At 39.3% G+C, this 23,845-nt stretch overlaps 1 protein-coding gene across 1 annotated transcript in view; it reads right to left on the reverse strand.

Annotated features, from left to right (window-relative positions):
* KIF26B (kinesin family member 26B) overlaps positions 1–23,845 on the reverse strand; it is a 285,388-nt gene that overhangs the window by 166,202 nt on the left and 95,341 nt on the right. Inside the window, exon 4 of the mRNA XM_032102636.1 lies at positions 4,532–4,698. Within this exon, the coding sequence (XP_031958527.1) occupies positions 4,532–4,698 (167 nt within the window). The remainder of the gene's footprint in view (positions 1–4,531; positions 4,699–23,845) is intronic.

Raw genomic sequence — 23,845 nt, forward strand, 5'->3', positions numbered from 1 at the left:
AATTCAAGCCAGGATGTTAAAATGGTGTGCGCCTACAATACACAGTAGTCTTTAAGGGAAAGAGTTTCTGGATTCCTTTGAGCTTTAAAACAGACATATACTCAAAGATTGTATAGAATAACTACAAGGAAAAAGAGCAAACATCAAAAGTTGTGTGATAAACTGAAGTTTTCCACATGTATGCAAAAAACAGGGAGGCATGAGATTCCAGGGTTTCTGGAGTGCTAAGTCATCAAAACAGCACAGCAGCTTTAACAAGAGGGCCCCACAAATACTGTATTCATATCAGCTTTGTAGTTCATGCAAGATGCATGAGAATTTTTAAAAAATATTCAAAAAGGATTCTCAGGAATGGAAGGGAAATCTGTGGAACATTCAGCAGCATTTTGAACACAGTGTACCCCTTGGCAGTAGAGCACTGCCTCACCTCCTCTTCCCCCACTGCCATATCACACAGGGATGGGGAATGAGTGGGGAAAAGGTCACCAGCAGTTTTTCCAAGAATTCAGGTAACTGTAGGTAGAGCTTATCCCACACTGAGTAGCTGTGTATCCATTAGACATGCAACTAAGTTTTTATATTCTTATTTTGTCCTAATGTAAGAGCTTTTAAAAAATTTGGATATTCCGTTTGAAAAATGTGCCTTGCAACATCTACAACAGTAGCATTGTGTGGCCCTCTTTAGAGTTTAGTTGCATAAAGACATAGAAAATGATCCCTAAAAAAGAATTTTCTGGCTACTTTCAAGATTATCTATATTCCCATTAGGCTCAATTAATCCAAATATGACTGTATCTGATTTCAGACCGAGGCAGGCTTTTGTTCAAAATACACTATTACACTTCCTGACTAGCAACAGGAAACAACTTTAAAGACTAACATTCAAAAATATCACCTCCTCAAAAACTTTTTACCTTTTTTTACCTCCCAAGTGAAAGGCGCTTTTATGTCTCTCCTTTGTCCTGATGCAAAATTCTTCCTCTCCAGTAAAGCAAGCTTACTGTGATGGGGCAAACAAGGAACAGCACCAAGACCCCAAAAACTTTAATGTATCGTAATGGACAACAGACAGGCTCTGGCCCGGTTTTGACTTCTAGTTCCTGCATTGTGCTATCACCCTCTGAGAGACTGTTGAAACTCTACAGTCCAGTCACAAGAGAGAAGTTTTATTCAGAAGGGCAGGTTTATTTGCAGAGTAGCCAGGCCAAAGCTGAAGTCAGGGTGCCCGAAGTTTTCTCCACGTAGAAACCAGCATTGATAGGAATAAAGTTAGTCTTCCCCTTGGCCTGATAAAGCTTCACAGAGACACCAGGGAAAAGTGACAGAAGGCCTTTCCCTCAGTTCTTTGGCAGCATCAACACAGGCATTTACTAATCCCTTAACTGGGGTGGCACACTCCTTCATCGTGCTTGGAGGACACAAGGCAAGAGGCTGGACACAAGCACCTTAGGCTACGATGGCCCAAAGATGCAGTGCTTCTTAGGACAAAGACCCAAACTGGAGGCAAAAGTGAAGTCATACAAAAAAATTCTAAAATGCTCTGCAAATGATTCATTATGTGTAAAGAATCTTAACATTATTTCACATTCACTAAATGAATTATTCTCATCATGAATGTGTACTAGTAAGAAGCAAGATGATGCTAAATTAGCATGATTGAAGCAAATCTGAGACAAAAATGAGTGATAGCCTTGAACAGAAAGGCAAATTTGGTGGTTGTCACTAAAAGCACAATTGATTGAATCCAGTTTCTGTGTCAGAATCACCATTAGAAATTCATTATTCATACCTGTGTCATCTAATATTCATAAGCCTACCAGCTGAGCACTTGGCCAGTTTTCAGTGTTTACTTCTTTAAAGCATTCACATACTGTCCCACGGGAATCCGGATATGTCATAAGTCCCCTTGCAGCAATATCCCAACAAATGACAATTCACAGAAGTTGCAGGCCTTTTAGCTGGCTTGGAAATCTGTCAGCTACAGATGTAATAGTCAATTATTGAGACATCTGATAAGTCTCCTGGTTTTTAAAAACACTGAGAGTCACTGTGGCCTTAGGATACTTCTCCATGGCTCCAGGCCAGTCAAGTGACTGTCACTGTTGAACTAGTAGTGCCTGAGAACAGAAAAATTATGAGCGCCCAGTATTCCACTCCTGATATTTCTGAAGTAATTACAACCAAAAGTTCCACGGATGCCTTGACATTTTGTCCGTAATATGGTATTTTAGTTAATTGGGTTTTTTCCTGATGATGAATGATTTATATCTGAGCCTCATCTGAGGTTTGCTTTGCTTGTTAGGGAAGTTAGAGTGAAATACTGTGGGTCATTATTCAAATTTCAAAAGAATAGGTTCTGCTTTTCAGCTCTGAGCTTCAGCTTCACACTGGAAAATTTCTCTGGCTTTGTAATAATTTCTTACTTACTCACTGTGAAAACATTGCATGTGACACACATTCAAAAAAAACCAGGTATCGATGGTAGTCACTACTTCATGTGCCACTGACAATCATAAAAAGCAAAAGTTGAGAATTCATAGGCCTGATGCACAGGACTGTTTCACATTGTAAACAATGCACCATCTTAATGAGTTAGACAACAACTGCCTTCTACTTCACATTTTATAATACATGTATGCATAGGTCCCTACCCTATGCTTCTTACCCCAACTTGACAGAAATGCAAATAGACACATAAGATGCAAAACAAAAATTAGTGATTCACATTTGGAAAGCAACTTGTGGATTTTCTTGTTAAAAGGTCAAGCAGTGAACAACTGACTTGAATTTGCTGCTTAAATTGCCAGCAGATGATGTAACTTGAAATCCAGGACAAAATAATATCACATAAGTGATATTAATCTAATTGTGCAATACCCCAAACTAAACCAGGCGCTTTTGTCTTGCTAAGTACAGTTTAAAAATAAACAGTCTAAACATGAGAGCTCTGCTGGACCAAGCACACCCAAGAATTCACAACATCAGCTAGAAGCTAACAGAGTTCTACTTAAAATGCTATGATTTACACTAGGGATTTTGAGTAAATTTAATTAGTTTCCTACATTTCAGCAGAGTATATTAAGAGCAAATGAATTCTCTCAGCATAAACAATGAAACAATGAAGAACAAATGAGTCAAGTCATCTTCATAAATCAATTCATGCTAAAATATGTGCTAATCCCAATCCGCACTCCAGTAAGATACTACCATGTGTGTACATTCAGCAATTTTAATTTAAATTGCCTGCAGTTAAACAGAAAAGGGCAGCAAACCAAGACCACTGTCATCATTCACATTTGCTATTGCAGCATCACGTCTGCAAAGGAAAAATGGCAGAGTTGTCCCAAACAACTGGATCTTCTAAAATGCTACACTTAACCCTTTTACATGACTCACTTGCTGTATGACACTGACATCAAACATATGCAGCCCTCATGTTGGTGAGGAAAAATGGGAGAGGAAAATCTTTTTTCCAGATTTACGGAGTCCAAAAACTTTATATTTTCCATTTATCTTTAAAATAAGACAGAGTCATGTGGAATTAGTAATAGTTTGGCTCTCTCAAGGGAAGGAAGCTGATTGGAAAGTTTTTGAGGCACTCACTCAAAGTTCACTCCATGTTTTGAAATCAAGATCTCCCACTGGATTGGATTGGAAGTGCTAAAATAATGGTTTATTCTCCTGTTATTTCATTACTTTCATAACTCTTCCCAAGTCAATCTTCTAATTAATAAAAAACATTAAAAGACAAGAATTATTTCAATGTCTTTTGTTACATAAGGGTTCAACTGGAGAGATTATGTTCTGCAAAGAGCATATTTCTGCACAAAAAGATATTTTTATTTGTGATAATTGATATTTCACTTATGAGCTGATATGCCCATTTAACAAAACATTTTACTAACAAATTAATCAAGAGAGCCATTTGATTTTTTAAATGAAACTTTATCTCATCGAGATTTTTAACTTTATCTGAATATTCAACATAAAGAATGTTCCAAGGCTGAATTTAGACCCTCAGGTCACATAAGTGGCATGACAGGGACAGAAGGTGAAATCAAAAACCTTAACTTTTTAGTCTGAAAGTGGAATCTTGATAATCTCCCTGGAAGGAAGTAAAATTCAGTAAAGTCTGAAGATTGCCACCAAACTGAACTAGCCACCTCCAGTTAGCTCTATAATTAATTGCCCATCTCAGGAAATTACTTGGATGGGCCCTTCTTATTCAGGGATACACCCCTCTAAAAATGTCACAAAGTCAAGTGCTATTCTGGGAGCACATCACATTTTAATCCAAATCAAGCATTAAAGAGATATTTTACAGAAGAGGGTAGAAGTATCATCCCTACTGTATGGATAAATGCACACAGGTGGATTAAACAATATTTTCATGGTAATTCCTGCAACTTTGTGACAGATCTGTATCCACAGCCGTGTTTTGACATCTCAACCCCACTTCTTCACAACAGACTTGTCTCCTTTGAAAGAAATTATGTGTCCAGCAAAGGAAAATCTGAGAAATCTCTCTTACCTGGCAAAAAATGATGCTGCCACCGAGGTGCCTGTGGATACTTCACTGGCAACATAGGTGCTCTGAGAAGCAGGGAGGCTGTACAGGGAGGGTTTATCTGCATTGTAGCGGTTCAGTGCTGCTTCAGTCAGGCCCTCTCGACTAGTCTCTGTCATAAGCTGAGATATCTGAAGACAGAAAAAAACCAGAAGAGTCATCAGCTAAAGCTCACTGGCTGACCCCTCCTAATCCAGCAATGCCTCTAGATTGCAGATGGAGTAAGAGAGTGGCATTTCATTCACTCCCTCTTTGCTGCTCTGTGAACAATCTTGTTGCTGCCTTCATGCTAATCTACAGTACTTAAACTCAGCTCTAACCTTGTCTGCATTAAAACTAATGGGATAAATTTATCCCATCATTAAAAATGTCAATAATGTATATGGTTTTCCATCCATACAGAAAAAAAAGAGTATACCATAATCCTTGCTTGGTCTTACCTCAAGATACAAGAAAGCTCAGATTTGTGCAAAATATTTCAATTTTACTTCAAGGGGGAAAAAAATTTTAAAAACAACATTTTTTTTGTCTTTGTAAAATAACACCCCACTAGTGTATTAAGCATTTTTGTTGATCTTTCTCCAGCAAACTCAACATGCAGCATAGAAAGGAGTCCCTTGGAAAAATCTTAGACAATTTATCATCACTCTGCAAAATTGGGATCATTACTATTGACTTTCATTGCCTTTCTTAAAAGATTGTAAACATCGTGTGATTTCATTCTTCTGATGGCCCATCTAACATTTTTCCCCCTGTTAGGAAGCCTCATCTCAGCCTTTCATTGTCTGAAAAGAATCAGAGTTTCATCAGACTTGACCCAGCTCTCCCCAAATCAACTGAAAGATCTTTGACTTCGGAGAAAGCTGGGTCAGCTCTATTGGAGTAACTCCTCAATACTTTGAATTCAGTTTCTTGACATCTGCATGAATTTACACCTATGTAATGTCATCTCCTGTACTTCATGCAATTCTAACAAATTTCCTTTCCTCCTTCCCTCATTTCCACCACAAATAGCTTCTGTTTACCAATGCATGTCACAAAATTGCAACATATGCCTAAAAAGAACCCTCTCAGGTTGTTGCTAGCAATCATCCACAGCATAGTTTCCTTCCCCCTGCAAAAAGTTTTCAAGGGGTAGTCTCTCACCTGTTCAATTTCATACCTCTACTTATCTCCACAAAAACAACAAAACGTGTTTGTGAGGTGCATTTAAAAAAGTGTTTGAAAACATCCTGAAATTCTTTTTACACTTAGGCTTGCTTTATTTCACCTGTTAAACATTTCAGTTATTAAAAGCAAAGTTGAAAAACTGATTTGTATTTGTGAGGGAAAAAGATGTGATATGACAACATTTTTTAGGCCAACTATCACACAACCTCTGTTTCTCTCATAGAGAACTGCTATCCATTCTGCTATGGCTAAGAAGTGTTTATCCTTATTTTACATACTTTTAGACAATCAACTGTAATACTTCAAGAACAGGAATGCTAAACTAGCCTCTCTATTTCTAGGAGGAACCAGTAAAACTGCTGAAAGTGCCCCCATCGTGTTAATCCCATGCTGAGCCATTCCAGTTTACAGGATTCACTACACTGAATGCGCAGTGCTCTCGGAAGGCTATAGCTGAAATCCTGGACTTAAATCATCTCATAGCACTGGTAGAATGCAGGAATTTAGGCTGTCTGCCAGAATACCTCCTCATATTTGCAGCATGGAGGCAGACAGTTCTTCAGTGTCCTGCTACCCTATGTATGTCCACCTGGGACATCCAACACACTTGAATTCACTAAACAATATTTCCTTAAATATTACATCACATTTGATAACTCAGATATTTATGTTTGCAATGAACTAGCACAAGATTCTGCTCTGTCCCCTTAAATTACCCTGAAACCAAATTCCTCACCTTCTGTGTTGGGAACCACTAAACAGACAGCTCTCCCTTCAGAGAAGAGTGCGCTTATAAACCCAACCTCATCTTTGTTCATCTAATTCATGTATCTGAAATCAGTATGGACCATCATCATTAATCATTAACCATTACTGACCATGTCATTAGGAAGTGCTACTCTCATGGGAAATGGACAGCAGCTAAGAAGTTGATGAGTTTACTTATCTCAACTGCAATCATAACCTCCCCATCTTCTGCCAAATAAAGATTTCCAGCCCCAAATAGGAATTTCCAAAGCCAGTGCAATACACTTCTATTGGCGTCAGCAGATCCCCTGAAGTTCTGAGATGGTGAGGCTTGAGAGAGGCACTTCAGACAACTGCAAAACAGGAAACTATTTGTGTGTCCTGGTGCTTGGGACAACATAAAAGAAAGCCATGTCCCATTGGTGACATGGTTTCTGCAATTGTAGACACTTTCTGATGATCCTTGTCCACATTCACAAGTCTAACATGAACTGCACAGAGCAATAAAATGCCTCAAACTGATTGTACACATTCCCTGAAAAGTATTACTCTCAAGCTTCCCAGAAATTGTCTGGATGCTTGGTTTCAGAGCTTTTTGGGTAACTAGTTCTTAAATATAAGCACTCCAAAATAATCACTTACCAAAAAGACATGAGATTCCTTTAGAAAGATACAAATATAAGCCACTCACCTATGTACTCAGAAGTAGATATTAGTCAGCAAATAGAATGTTAATACTTTTTAATAAATGGGGATGAAGATCTTATAAAGCCTGTTATTTAGGTCACATTTTCTTATTGTAAACTACAAAGGAACTGAAGAAGAAGGTGGAAATAATCTAACACATTTACAAATTCTGTATTTGTGGAGTACAAATAGAACAGAGAGAAGTGAGAAAAATAACACTTATTTTAGTAATCGCATACCCTATGGGCAGATGCAGAACGGGGTTATTTCAATGTAACTGTAGGGGTTTCAGTAGCATTGCTGTTTTGTCACATGTCCTACACAACAGTCCAAGTACTACAGGGATGGTCAGCTGCTCAAACTGCAAACATCTGTAACATGTTCTGAAACAGCTGTATGGTACTGACCACCAGTGCCTGCGGGACAGGCAGCAGCTCTCCTTCCTGTTCAATCACACCACTTGTTTTGTTGCAGAAAACAGGGAGCTGTGGTTTACATTGACATATCACCCACAAAAAGCAGCATTCCTGAGTGCCCTCCTAGAGGTGCCCTGGATGGACACTCATAAAACAGCATGTTGGGCTTGTTAAGTATCCTCTTGATCCTAAGGGTCCAGCAACACTGCCTGGTTTCCTTACTGATGCTGGCACACTTCCTAAGCAAAAATTCTGCTTCTTAGCAGGAACCTCGCTCAGAACTAAATTCCAAATGTACATAATGTCTATCCTTGCACTCCATCAATTTACTCTTTTCCTCAGCAGGGACACGTCTTAGTCAACAGTGTATTACAGGGATACCAAAATGGGAACATACCTAAGACACAGAAAAATCAGGATAAAATAAGGACTGTCCAAGCCACAGTCCAGGATCTCCTAATCGAGAAATTATCTCTGCTTTTAGCACTTTTTACTTTCTGCCATTGTGGGATTTTTTTCTACAGTGAAATATCTCCAGAAGCAATGAAAGCTGAAATATTAACTTGAATTTCAAACATTCTCTAATTCCTAATCTGGGAAGCCTGCAACACTACTTTGCCTTACACAGGTAAAAGCTCACAGAAGTATCCTGTGATACTGCAACATTTCTAACCTCTAACAGAACAACAGGTTTTGCCTGAATGAGTCCAAGTCACTCTGTTGCTATCTTTTCCTTACCTTCCTTTGGTCATGCAACCAATGGAAATGAAAGGGAAAGATGGTGCTATGCCGAAATCTGTGCCAGACTGTGAACCTTTTATGCATCCCGTACTTTCCACAGTATTGTTTATACTGCACAAATTTGTACATGTAGGTCAATCTGCAGGCTGAGTACCTCACTAGACACCAAGATGTGTGCCCATAATATTTGACTAATAAATCCTCATTTATTCCCGGAGTCCAATATATATACATAAAGCAGGGGGTAGAGAGGAGCCCAGAATATTCACGTATCTGAAGATTACTGACTTCAAGTCAGTTATTCTGCATTTCTTTCTTTTGCCTCACTGATTAAGAGTGTAGAAACCATTCAAACTATTAAACCAAACTGAAGAGTGGGATTTGGAGGCAATCTTACCATCTCATTTACTCTGTGCTCCAGTCACAGTGCCAAAATAGCCCCTTCTCTCCGGCCTTGCTTTCTGAAGTTCACACATACACAAACTTGAGTAAATCACCCAGGATATATCATGCATTTAAGGAAAAATACTCATAGAACAAACATTTCCAAAGCTCTTGGAGAATTTCTTTTTTCCCTCATCTCAGTTCAAAAGACACAGTCGAAAATTAAACTTTGAGCATTAACAAACTCAGGCAATTTTCTTTTTTTTTACCTTTCTCTTTTTCCACACTAACGTACACCTGGCAAGCACAGTTCATGTAAATCTGCCTCTTTAGTGTCACCATCTCTCTTAGTAGATGCTGTTTCTGTACTTAAGGGGTAAAAGACTTGATTCCTAAATTCTCTTTCTTTTCTTTTCTGTGAGTACCCACGTAGCATATACATGAGCTTTAAGATCAGTTAATAGGACATATTTTGAGAAATTCCTTTATAGAATTGTTGGCAGTACATCACTGCCTGGATAAGCAACAAAAAGACAAAGCATGAAACAACACAACCTTTCATGCCTCAATAAAAACCTTTCAAGTGCACATGAAACAAGACAGATGACCCTCCCAAGGCTCCATTTTTTTCTTCTGTCTCATAAATGCAAGGCAACCATTAACCTCCTCTTTCACTGCTTTCTGACACTATACAGTGAGAGCTGGAGATAAATCATGATTTAAATTCTGTGCTTCATAGGAAAAAGATGGCTCTGCAGTTAAACCACAGGTGTTAGCCAGGCTAGATTCTCTTCTCATTCCAGTTACCGAGTCTCTCCGTGTATAAGATTTGCCACCATGCAGTATGAGGTTAATTATATTTACATAAGGGTGTTTTACAGCCAAGCTCATTAATGTTTCCAAAGCTCCTAACTGAGGACTCCCAATTGATATTACCTTACTTACAAATGAAAGTTAGCATTTATGAAAGATGAGAAATATCCATTGCTCTGGAGTTAGTGAACACTCAAGAACATCCCCACAATCTCGTTAACATCAGTAACTGATGAATGAAATGCATGCACAGAAATGTGTGAAATATATCCATATCTGAAGCTAAATTCAAAATATAAATCTGTGTTCAAGTTCACTATAAAGCAATTCTCAGTGTCCAGAATTCCTAACCTCAGGAGAGAAGCTCACCAGCAAGAAGAAACAGAAGGTAGAAAGCTCTCTTTCATAAACACACGTACACTCATGAATTACTTCTTTGGCAAGCCACTCTTTATTCAGCGCAGCACTGAATTTTCTGCCCAATAAATACTAAATTACTTCCTGGGTTATTTTAGACAATAAATGTCCACATTAACCAAGAAAAAAGTTTTTCTTAAAGACTCCCCTCTTAAGGATGAGTTGAGCGAAGCACTAAAGGACACATCTCTCAAAGTTCTATATACCAAAAGCATCATAAATTCATATAAACCTGTTTATAACACAAGCTTAACAGCTTAATACCAAGTTTTCCATTACGCACAATCAGGTATTCTGGCTGTTCTACAATATCAATCTTCTACCTTCCAACCAACTCCTTTTGGCTCATCAGTGTCTTCTCAGTCATAACAAGATAAAGTTATTTTTCCTGTTTGGCTCAAAGAGCCTGGTTTCTGGTGTATGGGAGTGATGAAACAAGCAGTGGGGGATGCAACTCACAGCACATCCTGCATGTGGTCTTTCTTCTGACACATGCATAGAAAACCAAATCTTTCCTGACAACTATACAGCCCTGTTTTTCCTGGGCTTGACCTACTAATTCTTAAAGGTTGAGGCAAGACTCTAATTTACAAACTGATTTTGAAAACTGAAAGAATTTATCCACTTTCTTTAGTGCATAAGAGTTCACTGTCTGATGTGATAGTGCAGTAGATTGCAGAATGAGACAAAAACCTGAAGCTTTCTGTCAGCTACCAGCTTCCCAGCCACTAAAACTGTCAGTGGAATTACAGTAACTTGCCTATAGGAAGCAGCATCAGAAAACAAACTGAGCAGGAGCTGACACTTCTTGAGTCTCTTCAGAAGGGAGGTTAATGAAGAAAATATTGGAATTCTACCTCACCTGGAAAAGGCATTCCTCACCAAGGGAATTGAGCAATAAGTAGTAGGTCCTCTTCCCACAAGTTAGAAATTTTCTCTGAGCCCTTCTGGTAACACTGACTTCATCCCTTTTGCCTAACATGGAACTTCTGCATTAAGTTCTGTGCAGTAACAAAAAAGTGCAGCATAAACCTCATGTTTGGTAGCATTCAAAGGACAAGGTAACAGCTGGAATTCATTGTAGTCAGTATAAAAAAAAAAAGACAAACATGGATAATTTGACATTTATTATATCTCATTTTCATATTTTTACCATGTTGTGGGGAAAGATTAACCTGTGAAAATAGGAAAGATAAATAGTAATGGGTCAGTTTCAAATATCATTATATATACACAGCTTCAAATGTTTTGAGGTTAATCCGGTAGAGCGCAACTGAAGTTGGATTTTAGGGGCAGGGGGGTAGAGAAAAAGAGGAATCTTGTGCTGCCCACACAACTATCAAATTATTGACACCTCCTTCACAAGGCAAAAAGGAACAATTACACCATTCAATCAGAGCAACTTGAAAGTGGTGGTGATTTCCAAAGTCATTCATCTTTTAATACACCACAGAGTACCAAGGACATACTCTGCATCTCTCACAAATCACTCACTACAACAGAAGACACATTGAAGGAATAATTCAGTACAAGGTTCACCTTTAGAAAACATAACTTGGAATCAGTAAGCAAGTTCCTGTAGCTAAGGGCACTGACATAATCCTACAGCATTCTGCCGTTTGATTATGACCTTTTTCTCTCACAGTAAAATACTAAGCTGCTCTATAGCCAGAGACCACTGCAACTACTGATATAGACTGTTTGAACAAGAGCAAGACAGCAGATCCTGATAGTCCTTTCCTTGTCAAAAGAATGTGTTCTATGAGAAAGAGGCTGACAAAGGACACACATAATGTCTGCTGCATTCAAACTCTTTCTTGGATGTAGACATACTGAAGCTGCTTAGCAAAGGCAACGTTCATTGTGAATACTGAAACTTCAGGGACTATCATAGGGCACGTTTTGCTCCTACTTTACGCAAATTTGCACACAAAATCTGATATATGGATCTAGCAGAAGGGGCTACTGTAAGAGCACAGATTGTGTGTAAAAACAAAACAAGACACCTTACAAAGAGGGAGGTTTTTTAAAGGGGGAATCACTGGCATGGCAAGAATGCTGATTATGCTCTGTATTTAATCAGAGTCAAAATTTAGCATAAACTACTTTTATTTAAACATATATTAGTTACCATGACAGCATGTAGAGTTTAATTGCAACCTCCAGCTTCCTGCTGTCCAAAAGAAAGATGACCTTTGACTGTTGCAGCTACCTCCCACGTTTCTCTATAAAGCAGATGATAATGATGACAATGATTATCATCATTTTCACTATTAACACAGTTCCAGTGCACTCCTCAGCACAGATGAAATCCAAATTTTCGCAGGCATGAGCACATCTTCCCATCAAAGCTGCTATGTTATATTTAGTTCCACATCACGCTCAAGAGCTTGTTCAATGAAATATTTTGCCACAAATCACTGAATGTCTAAGATCAGCTACTTACAGGCTGAGCAGACATCCAAATAATGGTGGGTTCCTTTTCCATAAGATATTTTCTGCAATTCTCACACTTAAGAGTTCTCCCTTACAAAACAGGGATTTTTTTCCAGTTGGATCCCTCTAAGAGGCCTGGTAGGATTTATCCAAGAGTACTATTCAAGGGGATGGCAGATGTCACCTTGAGACATCTCACAATGATTTCTGAACAGTCTTGGAAGTCCATAGAGGTCCTGGTTGACTGAAAGCTTGCAAACACTGTCCCAATTTTCAAGCATAAGAGAAATTACTCTGGTGACTACAAGCCCAGTAGTCAGTCTTGTCAGTGCCTGGTAAAATCATGAGGAATATTATACTGGGAGTTATTGCAAAACACCTGAAGGACAACACAGTCATTGCTCACAGCCAGCATGGCTCTGTGAGGGGAAAGTCCTGCTCATCAAACCAGATTTCTTTTTATGACAAGGTAACCTGCCTAGCTGATCAAGGGAAGCCAGTTCATGTAACCTTTTTGGATTTCAGTAAACATTTTGATACTGTCTTTCACTGGATCCTTCTGGTCAAAATATCCAGCACACAGCTGGATAAACACATCATGCAGTGGGTGAACAACTGACTCATGGGTTGGGTACAAAGGCTTATAGGGAATGGGCTGACATCAGACTGGGGACCTGTCATTAGAGGGGTTCCCCAATATGTTCATAACTAACTTGGACCCAGGACTCAAAGGAATACTAAGTATGGTTGCCGATAATAGTAACTTGGGAGGAGCTGTTGACTCCCTCGAAGAAAGAGAGGCCCTGCAGAGGCACTTTGGCCTGGACAAAAGAGGCCTGGAAAATCACCAACCATATGAAGTTCATCAAGGGAAAGTGCCATATTCTGCAACTGGGACAGGGTAACCCTGGATGTACAGACAGACTGGGGAAGGAGGTGCTGGAAAGCAGTGCCACAAAAAGGACCTGGGCATCCTGATCAATGTCAGGTTGAACATGAGTCAGCAGTGCCCTGGCAGCCAGGAGGGCCAAGCATGTCCTGGGGGGCATAGCATCGCCAGCCAAGAGAGGGAGGTGATTGTCCCTCTGTACTCTCTGCTGGTGCAGCCTCACTTCGAGTCCTGTGTGCAGTTTTGGGTGCCACAAAATAAGAAAGATATAAAGCTGCTAGAGAGTCCAAAGAAGGGCTACAAAGAAGGTAAAGGATCTTCAGAGAGGCAGACTCCACAATCTCCCTGGGAAGCCTATTGCAGTGTTCTGCCACCCTCAACGTGAAGTAGATCTTCTTCATGTCAAGGTGGAACATCTTGTGTTCTGGTTTGTGGCCATTGCTTCTCATCCTCTCACTGGGAACCACTGAAAAGAATCTGGCACCATACTCTTGGCACCCTCCTCTGAGATATTTATATGCATTAATGAGATCTCCTCTCAGTCTTCTCTTCTCCAGACTAAACAGGCCCAGCTCCCGCAGTCTCTCCTCATAAGACAAATGCTCCAGACCCCTCATCATCTTTGTGGCTTTCATTAGACCCTCTCCAATATCTCCTTTTCTTTCTTGTGCTGAGGAGCCCAGAAATGGACAAAGCATTCCAGAGGTGGCCTCACCAGGGCTGAGTAGAGGGGCAGGATCACCTCCCTTGATCTGCTGGCCACACTCTTCCTGATGCACCCCAGGACACCATTGGCCCTCCTGGCTATGAGGGCACTGCTGGCTCATGGACAACTTGGCACCCACCAGGAACCCCAGATCCTTCTCCACAGAGCTGCTCTCTTGTAGGTCAGTCCCCAGTCTGTGCTGGCACTTGGGGTTATTCCTCCCCAGGTGCAGGACCCTGCACGTGCCCTCATTGAACCCCATTATGTTTCTCTCTACCCAATTCTCCAGCCTATCGAGGTCCCACTGAATGGCAGCAGAGCCTTCAGGTCTATCAGCCACTCCCCCAGTTTAGTGTCATCAGCAAACTGGCTGAGGTGTCTCCTATCCCATTGATAAACAAGTTGAATAAGACTGGACCCAGTATTGATTCCTGGGGAATTCCAGTGACTACAGGCCCCCAGCTGGATTCTACCCCACTGATCACAACACTCTGAGGTCTGCCATTCAGCCAGTTCTTGGTCCACCTCACTGTCCATTCATCTAACCCACATTTCCTGGCTTACCTACAAGGATTTCATGGGACAGGGTCAAAAGCCTTGCTGAAGTCACAGTAGACAACATCTACTGCTCTCCCTTCATTGACCCATCCTGCATCTACATCATAGTACTGTATATACATCAAAAGAAATCAGTACAGAGTCTGAAACAGTACTGATCAAGCCACCTTCTTGCTCCCTCACTTTATTTTGATATATTTATTAAACAGAAAAGTAAACAGAGGAAAACAATGTTAGAGGAGGGGAAATTTCATTATCTGAAGCATTCAGGACAGCAAGTATCTACCTCAAGTGAACTCAACCCCTGTACAGAAGTAGATTCTAGTCTGCATTGCTCCTTTAGTCAGAGTGACACAGCATGCAAATTTTATTTATTAGCTACTTCTTGATGATCAAACTATTTTCTGAAAGGTAAGGCCTCTACCTTGTTACAAAACCACAACAGCTATCAGAACTACCTTTTTCAATACCCTCAAAGTTTTCTGATGTCTGTTCAGGATCATGCCAGCCTGTCCTATTCCTCTCCAAGGAAGCTACAGGCTGGATAGCCATCCTGGGGTGTAAATATGCACACCCTCCTTGCCCCAGAGAGCCCTCAGTGAAGCAGACTTGCCACAGGCAGACCCCTGCAGGGCTGTGAGCCATCCCTTCTGAGTAAAGCACCATCAGCCAGGCCCACACAGGCCTCTCATTCACAAAGTTCCACCAGTCAAGCCTCTGCTGACAGAACAGCAATGTAAGGTTTCCCAGTTGGCATATTCCCGTACTGACTCTGCAAGTGAAAAATAGGAACATCACCTAGCAAGGAGAGGTTCTGATCTCGATTTTGTGTCTCTAAGCATTTTAGCAATGCAAAAAGGCACTGTGCAACAACACAATAAAACTGCTTCCTTTCTCATCAAGAAGACAGCAATAACATGTGGGAAAGCCAAGGCTGCCTATAGCTTTCAGAAGTTTTTTTTAAATCTACTTCTTTGAAGTTGTTAATTCTCTTAATTACCTGTATATCTTGTTTCATTATAAAGCTGTGCAGCTGGAAATTAATTGGATCTTTTTCCACTACAACTTATTCCCTATCAGATTAGTAACATTTTACAAAAGAAAATGCCTTTCTTTTGTGACTCAGTTAAAGTTGATTTCATACGTCCAGATTCAGCACTCTCACTGTAATCCCTTGTTGCATCAGCTACCTTTTGAGTCCTCAGTAGCCAGGCTAATTGTGCTAAAATAACTAGTGCAGCAATCAAAATATGAGTATGTCTGACTCCTGTCTGTACACATGTACACAGGGGGGCAGCAGTTAAATGAAGTGACTGCATTTTTGAAGCCAAAGCACAACTCTATTTCACTGTGTGCAGGAGTAATGCATTTGTTATGAAAACAAGCTTTCATTTCTCTGATCAGTTGCTAACAGCCAGCAATGCCAAGACATCATAAGAAGTTCAAATCTTACTGTAGCTGTTTCCTTATCACAAACAACAATCTGTGAGACACTGACCTTTCACTTGTCAGTTGACAAGAACAGCTCTAGAAGCCACCAGAGTGTGACAGCATGTGGGCTTAACTTAAACAGCATTATTGACCCAGAAAGGAGCCTCTTTCTGTAGCTAAAAAGAGAATAAGGAATAAAAACCATAACTAGTTTATGCACACATAGGTGGAATCATTAGTCTTTATTTAGATAAAGACATATGGTTAAATTCTACCACAAATAGAAGAGAGAACTACTTCGTTTCCAGTATGGAAAAAAGCATCTGACAGGCTTAGAAATTCCTGCAATGATTACTGCATAAGAACATGGCATAACATAAATTCAGTCCACACATACAATCACCTCAAGATCAGACCTTTTTGGGGGATAAGATCAGTACACGTCTGATGAGTCTCTCACCAACTTGCTCATGGAAAGGTGCATGGGTTTGACCCCCAGGGATCTAGAAAGTTTCTATTTGGAAACTAGTACCATTCCAGTTGCTTCCCCATCAGAAAGAAATCACAAGTATCAGCTTTTTTATAAACTGCTGCCAAAGGTTTAAATTAGTGCTGGCAGATACCACAACAATCCAAATTGCCCTTTTCTGCCCATTCTGTAAATAGCCCCTTGAGGATGTCCCTTCCTTCATTGTACCAACATAAAGATGGGGCAACAGCTGATATCCAGCTATCAGTGTTCGTGGGAGCAGCCATGAAACTGTCTTGTTTCCAGAGGAGTCTTTAGATTTTTTTGCTAAAGAAAAAAACCCTGGCTGTACTGCAGAAGTGACCTCTATAAATTTAACAAGGTTGGTCTTTCTAATCTCTGTCACAATACATGAACACATCTTTCTTTCATGTTAATAATAAAAACGTTTTTAAATTATTTTATTATAGCAAAAATCATAATTTTTAACAGGAATACATGAAAAGAATTCAAAAGGTTCCAGAAGAGCCTTCAAATGAGACCAGTTGCTGGACAGAAACAGTTGCTTCCTGCTCTGAAGGTGAATGCCTTAAGTCATACATTTGGTTGCCCTATTACCTTAGTTTGCATAGCTACAGCTGTTATTAGCAGTTATAAAAATCACCCAACCGTAAGCATTTGACTTGGAGGCCACTTCCTGGGGTGAATTCCATAGGCTGACAAGGTGCTCAGTTATGCTATGCTGTCTTCTGTTTGCTCTAGATTTACTGCCCTCTCAGCTAATGAAAGCAAAAAAAAAAAAAAAAAGAGGAGAAGCACATCCTCAATGGATCATCAGATTAAATTCGGTTGGTGCATACTGTAAATCCTTAGTAAGTGGGCCTCTCACTGTTCTGGTTCCCTTTCAGTGGCACAAAGAGATCAATTTGTGACCATCAGGACACACATTTGGTATGGCACTCTACTTGGAACGGGATGGATCTTTCATACACAGCAATGAACATCCTCAGCTTTTTACATATGCTCTTAGCCTACTTCTATTTTCCAAGCTAATCATGTTTTTGTCTCCTCTCATTTGCTGCAACTTCTACCATGTTTTCCATTCAAATTGTTTGTTTCAGCTTTGATTTGCAAGCTTTGAAGGGATCCAAGCTAAGCACAGTTTTCCAGGCTCTAGCTCAACACTACATTATCCAAAGCTGACCTAGCATTTAATTCAAGTGCACACAATGATCTTTCCCCAGTTATATGCAATTTGCATTTTGGTTTGCAGGAACCATCATAATCCGTCTTCACTATGACAGCTTTACAGTACAAAGATGACATTCCCACGTGTCCCCTTAGGGCCTTTGTACACCAAGAACTTTAAACATGCTAACTGTCCATTCTCAGCTAGAATTTTGTGCACATTCACTTGCAGACTGAGTAATTAATACCAATTCCCATCTCCAGTGACCAGCTAAATAAGGTCAAATGAAGAAAAATATTTGGCTCTCATCACTGCTTTTAAATGAGTCTATTTTAGAAAATGCTGAGACCTAACTCCTTTACTTTTCTCAGGTGGGATTAAAAAAAATCAGTGATCAATTTGGAAGATATAAACTATAGACATGCATATTCTCAAAATTGCACCATTCTGAAAAATCAATTAGAGAGAGGAAGGGGCACAGGCTTTAGTCTGGGTGTGCTCTACAGCTATTTCTGGAAAGGCAGGAGAGAGAACAACTGAATATCCATTCAGCACTATACAGCACTAACAAAAGGCAATCATTCCTCAAGAGATTATATTATTTCAAATTCCATCAGTATAACCTATCATGGGAATTTTGTGTGGACGAATAACAACCTGATTCATCAGGAATTATCTTCCACTAAAACAGAGCTCAGATCAAACCAAGGGTAGGCTCCATACAGCTTTAATGATTTTGTATGATTTCCAGTCTAGGAGAAGTGCTGTAAAAGACAAATACAAGGCAGTCATATGCAAAGTCTTACACCTCTTACTACCTAATGCATTTAACTCTGGAATGCAGCACCCACAGTAAATACTACCAATTCTTTACTCTTTACTCATAGCTACACTTTGTGTATACTTTCACAGCACAACATGTTCACAGTACATATCCACAGCATGCTCTTCCAGCTGCTGTTATAAATGATTGCCTGCCTCTGAATTACACTAATTTCAGGTAGATTCATGCTTTGTAAATTGTCTAAGACTCTTGTCATTTTTTTAAATTTTTGCCTCCTTGTTGGCTTATTATTTCCTCATTTTTACTAGTAAAATTTGCTAATTTTTATTACCGTCTGAAAGTATACTATCAAGTCTTACAACTACATTCATTTCTTTCTCTTTAAAGTCAGACTAAATGAACTTCAAATGGCACTGTTCTACTTAGTTTTCTTCTTTTTATCTTTTTTTTAAACACTCTGACAATGAATATAAAGTTTCTTCTACACAGGACACAAATAACAACAAAAATTCATTGCCCAAGGACTTTGCACAAGAAACTAAAATGACAAAATGTACTTCACTATTGTTTAAAAATAAACAGTGATTAAAATTAGTGCAGGAACAATTGGTTGATATTTTTTATAAGCAAACAGAAGGATTATACTAACTGGCCCCTTGGGGATAACCCAGATTTACAGTAGATTTAATTAATTGTATTTAATGAAATTCAAATATAACAACAACAAACTGGCACACCATCTGAAATTATGCCTGAACTCTAGTAAACTATTCTGAACTGTAATAAATGTCTCTTTGTTATCTTCAGTTTTAATTCTGCCTTACTGCACAGAGAATTTTTCTTTGCACATGAACTGTTTTGAATGTTTCCCCTTCAACTTATTTAGTGGGTTTGCAATGTAAAATTTTCAGAAGTTACTTTAAAATTAATTTTTGAAAGGAACTCTTTATCCTATTTTAATTACTTTTTAATAGAGCATCATAGACTAATTTGCTGCTACGTATAACATGTCAAAAGAAGGATCACTAACTACAGTGGAAATATAGTGCTGTAACCTGTATAACTGAAGTAAAATGTTCCACTGTCTCTTCACAAAGTTTACTACAGGCACTTCACAGGTCATCTTGCACAGACATTTACTCTAGGACAAAGGGAATACAAGACGGGCATGAAGCAGCTCCAAAATGTAGAGCAGTACTACACATGCAGGATAACAAAGAACCAAGCCTTCTAGAACTAATGCTTGCTGATGCTTACTGCAGTGTCCCCTGTGGCCAGTGGGGTTCATTCACACAGGGTTCAGTCTTATCCACCATGAATAGATGATTATAAAACTTCCCCTCTCCAAAAAAAGAAAAGCATTACTGTAAGGTTCCCTAGGAAAAAAAAAACAGACCATTGTAGGAGAATGAGAGGATTTTAGTATTTCCTGGAATTACTTTTATTAAGTCAGAAATCAAGGCAGAGTAAACAAGAAAGATATATCCTGGACTCAGGAGCTTTTTGAAAATATATGTTTGAATGATGCTAAAGCCTAAAAACTTCAGGTCAATTTAGAACTTCTGCATTCTTTTTCTTTCCCAAGGGCATGCTTTCAAGTGAATCCCACTAAAACAAAGTCCTTATTTGCAAGTTTCTTCTCAGAAAGCACAGTAGCTGCTTGTTGTAAAAGGCAGAGTGTATGAACTCTGTGCAGTTGATAAAAATTCCAGCTCAAGCTGTATTTGAAGATAAAAAAACAATCAACCAGCAAATTATTTTTAGTCAGTTCCTTCTGCTACCAAAGTTTTTTCAAATTGTTCTGAGCCCTTATAATTTCTGTTTCATCATCCACTCTAATATTGATCCTTTCAGGCAGGCTCAGAAAAATCTAACCTCAACATATTAAATGCCAAGATGGCCCTTTTTGTCCTGGTTGTAACAGGAGAAAAGGTTATTCTCTCAACTCTTCACAGACTGCACAGCAGCCACCTAAGGCATATCCCTCAACTTTCCTGTACATCCATTTCTTAACACATAAAGCATAGCACAATAAAATTTCTTTCCTCCCTCCAAGTATTTTTGATCATTTTACAGATATGGACTTTAAAGTCTGCAAAACATTACAGTTATCAATTCATTATGGGTTTCCCAGTAAAATTTCATTTTTCCCCACTCCATGTCCATGCAACGTTTAAAAAGTCTTGGGAGCAAATTCTCTAATGGCCTAAGCACAAACCATTCTCTTGCTGTAGTAGAGTTGTGGCCACCTACAGGTCCTCTGGCTTTCTGTGGTAGCATCTAAAGGTTCTTCAAGAAATTATGAAGAGGCATTTCTACTTGATGTATTCAAATTGGGCACAAGAATACTAGCAGCAATAGCATTACCAAAGAACTTTTTTTATTATGAATCATATAAAATTTTCCAGCAGATAGAATGGGATACTGAGGAGAAAAAAAGTTGTTTTTCAGCATTTCTGTTAAGCATTTATAACTAATAGGTGCCCTCCCACTCTCTCACTCTCAAAAAGAAACCAAGCCATAATAATCCTCCACTGCCACACTTGAAATCACCTTCCCTGGAGAACAGAGGAGGAATAAGGTGCTTTATTATTCATATTCACTGAATCATAAAGTGCCTAGAGGCCACAGAAGTAATGGCCCGTTGCACCAGTGCCAATTGTCCCTGCTTCAGAGACAAAGCATTGAGATGGCAGGGAGAAGAAGCAAATATTCATAATACATGATTAAGGTGATTGAGCAGTGAATGGAAAAGGAAGCAGAGAAATCCACATCACTGGGATTGGAAAAATCTCATAATCTGCACATACATACCACCCCTATTTTGAACCCCTTTCCAGGAATCTTGATCTAAAGCAGGTCAGGTATTGGCATTTCACCTACTTTTACATAAATAGAAATAAATCTTGATAAGTTGGGCTCTGGAAATGTTTAAAAGGATCTTTACCAAGGTTCTGAAGTATAAGACAACAGTCAGGAGATCATAAGCATCACTCCTAAATCCTGGCAGCAAATGGCATATCCTGGCATTTAGGATTACAGAGGCAAAGACCCTTGTGATGACTGACTAAGGACAGAAAACAATGAAAAGCCAGTAACATGAGCACTAGATTTTGCCCTCCAACACACTTAGCTGCGTGAAAACAACTTGATCCCTCATTTAGCCTTTACATCTAAAAGTAAAATAAAGTAGACAAGCTTTAGGACACCCTCTGATGCTCTTGTAAGTTGTCAAGAAAGCATGGTGGCCAGGAACCTTTTGCTGCGTTGTTCTCCTAAGTCACTTGAATAGTATCTTGCTGTATCATTTACTGAACAGGACAAATTATATTATTTTTTGTTTACATTACTTCAAAGCAAAAAAAAAAATCAGAAATCCTCACAAGCTTTCAAACTAAGCCTCAGCTAAACCTACCTAGCATTGCAAGACTCTTCAAAATTACTTTTGTAGAAACTGGTCCAACTGTAGACAGAGCTTTTTGAGTACATTCTCCCTGTCAGTCCTATCTCTGATCACTGCCATGATATAGCAGTATCATACAATCATGTCACATCCTTTTTTACCTCCTGCACACTGGCAACAAACTTCACACAAAGTCTTCAGGGATCAGAGAGACTGATCAATTAAGCACTGATAGTATCTCATTACTATACATTTTCTTGTGATGTGCTCTGTATAATTTCGTTAATAGCAGTTGAATTAATTTTCCATTTTCTATGTTGCACTGCAGTAACTGAGAAAACATACAAGAATAAAACAAAGAGATGATTGTGCTTACAATTTGTGTTTAAATCCAGCTACACTGCCTAGATCCAACAGCCTAAAACCTTTCATGAAGGAAAGCAATAATAAACCATATCTGTCAGCTGCCTTTTGCAGGAAAGAATATATCATTATATGCTAAAAAAAATGGGGTTTTTTTTACAAAACTAGGCCTAAACTCTGCTTTTATTAGTAGCCTTGATGTAAAGAAATGGCAGGATTCACATTACAGGTGTTGTATAATTATCCAGTGACACTGAGCATGCAGCCATAGCGAAGTCAGGGAAGCAAAAATTATTTCATCAAGCAGAGCTCCAACCTTTAATTCTTTTCCTGCCCTTCCCACTAGCCAAACACCTTTGCATAAATTTAGGCAGATATTTGATATACACATATACATGCCACTTTCCCAAGTTAAGACAAGTATTAATTTGAAGTAAAGCTTGACAGATGCATGTATTTGATTCAAAGAGCTCTCACAATAGAAACATTTCACTCACTAATCCACACAACTGTGACCTTGCACTGGTTGCAGCTTAGTCACTTGACACTCACATCTACCAGTCAGACCTGCAACTCTCCTGGTATATACAACCCAGGTCCTCAGACACCTGAATGACAGATGTGATGGTGACTTCAGTGCTCTCATACAAGGAGGAGCTACAGATGCTTCTGCTGAGATTTGCTAGCAACATTAACCACAGTGAGCACCAACCAACCTCTTGGAAGATGAAAGCTCATTACCATCCCTTCAAACTTTGGAGCAGTTCTGAATTCTACTTGAGAGGATGTGTGGGAATGAAAGGTGAAGAACAAATTAATTTCTTCTTGGAGCAGTTTGCAGATTTGAGAGATGTTTTCATTAGCTGAGAAGGGCTTTTTCTCACCCTTGTACAGATGCAATTCTTCCTTTTTCTTCATAAAACACATTCTGGCAAAGTTCAAAAGAAGCTGGATCATCAGGTTTCTGCTTTCATTTGCCAAGAGCAGTTTCAACAGACTCTTCAGTGCAGGGTGAGACCAGAAGAGTATGGAAAAAAAAGCTTCCCCATTCACCAACCCAAAAGGGAAGCAGAGGCCCCTATGAGTGCAAGATGCTGTATTTGCTCCCATCACCACAGCTGTTCTCATACTCTGGCTGATCAGATCTTACAGGGCTGATGTTGTTCTCACTTTTATCTGTATTACACCAATGGAGCCATGTCAGCTGCAAAGCCATTATCCTGGAGTGAGACAGAAGACGGTCTTGTCCCAAATGCATTCTATCTGACAACACCCATCTCTCAAGTCCTCAATGCCCTGGAATATAAGTGGAGAACCAACCACTTTAACTAAAATCCACTGAATTAAAGAGAGCTTTCCCAACACAGAAGTTGATGCTCCTCCCTGATGCCATTTCAGAAGCACTTTAGAGGAAACAAAACAATGGTTTTACGTGATAGCTGTGTGGAATCACATTTCAGAGTTGCATGAGTCTCTAGGCATGCATTCCTTACTTCCCATAAGCACAGCATAATACCATAGCAAAAGGTTTTGTAAGTTTATTTTTTGTATAGTAACATACTTCATATTTAAAGTCTCAAATACTTTTCTAAGCAGAAGTCAAAGGTCAGAACAGGATTCTACAAAAGGCACAAAAATATGGTGTTTCTAAATCTAATCTTATTTCTATGTCTCA

Source organism: Corvus moneduloides, chromosome 3, assembly GCF_009650955.1.
Source record: "Corvus moneduloides isolate bCorMon1 chromosome 3, bCorMon1.pri, whole genome shotgun sequence".
In the NCBI taxonomy this organism is placed as follows: domain Eukaryota; kingdom Metazoa; phylum Chordata; class Aves; order Passeriformes; family Corvidae; genus Corvus; species Corvus moneduloides.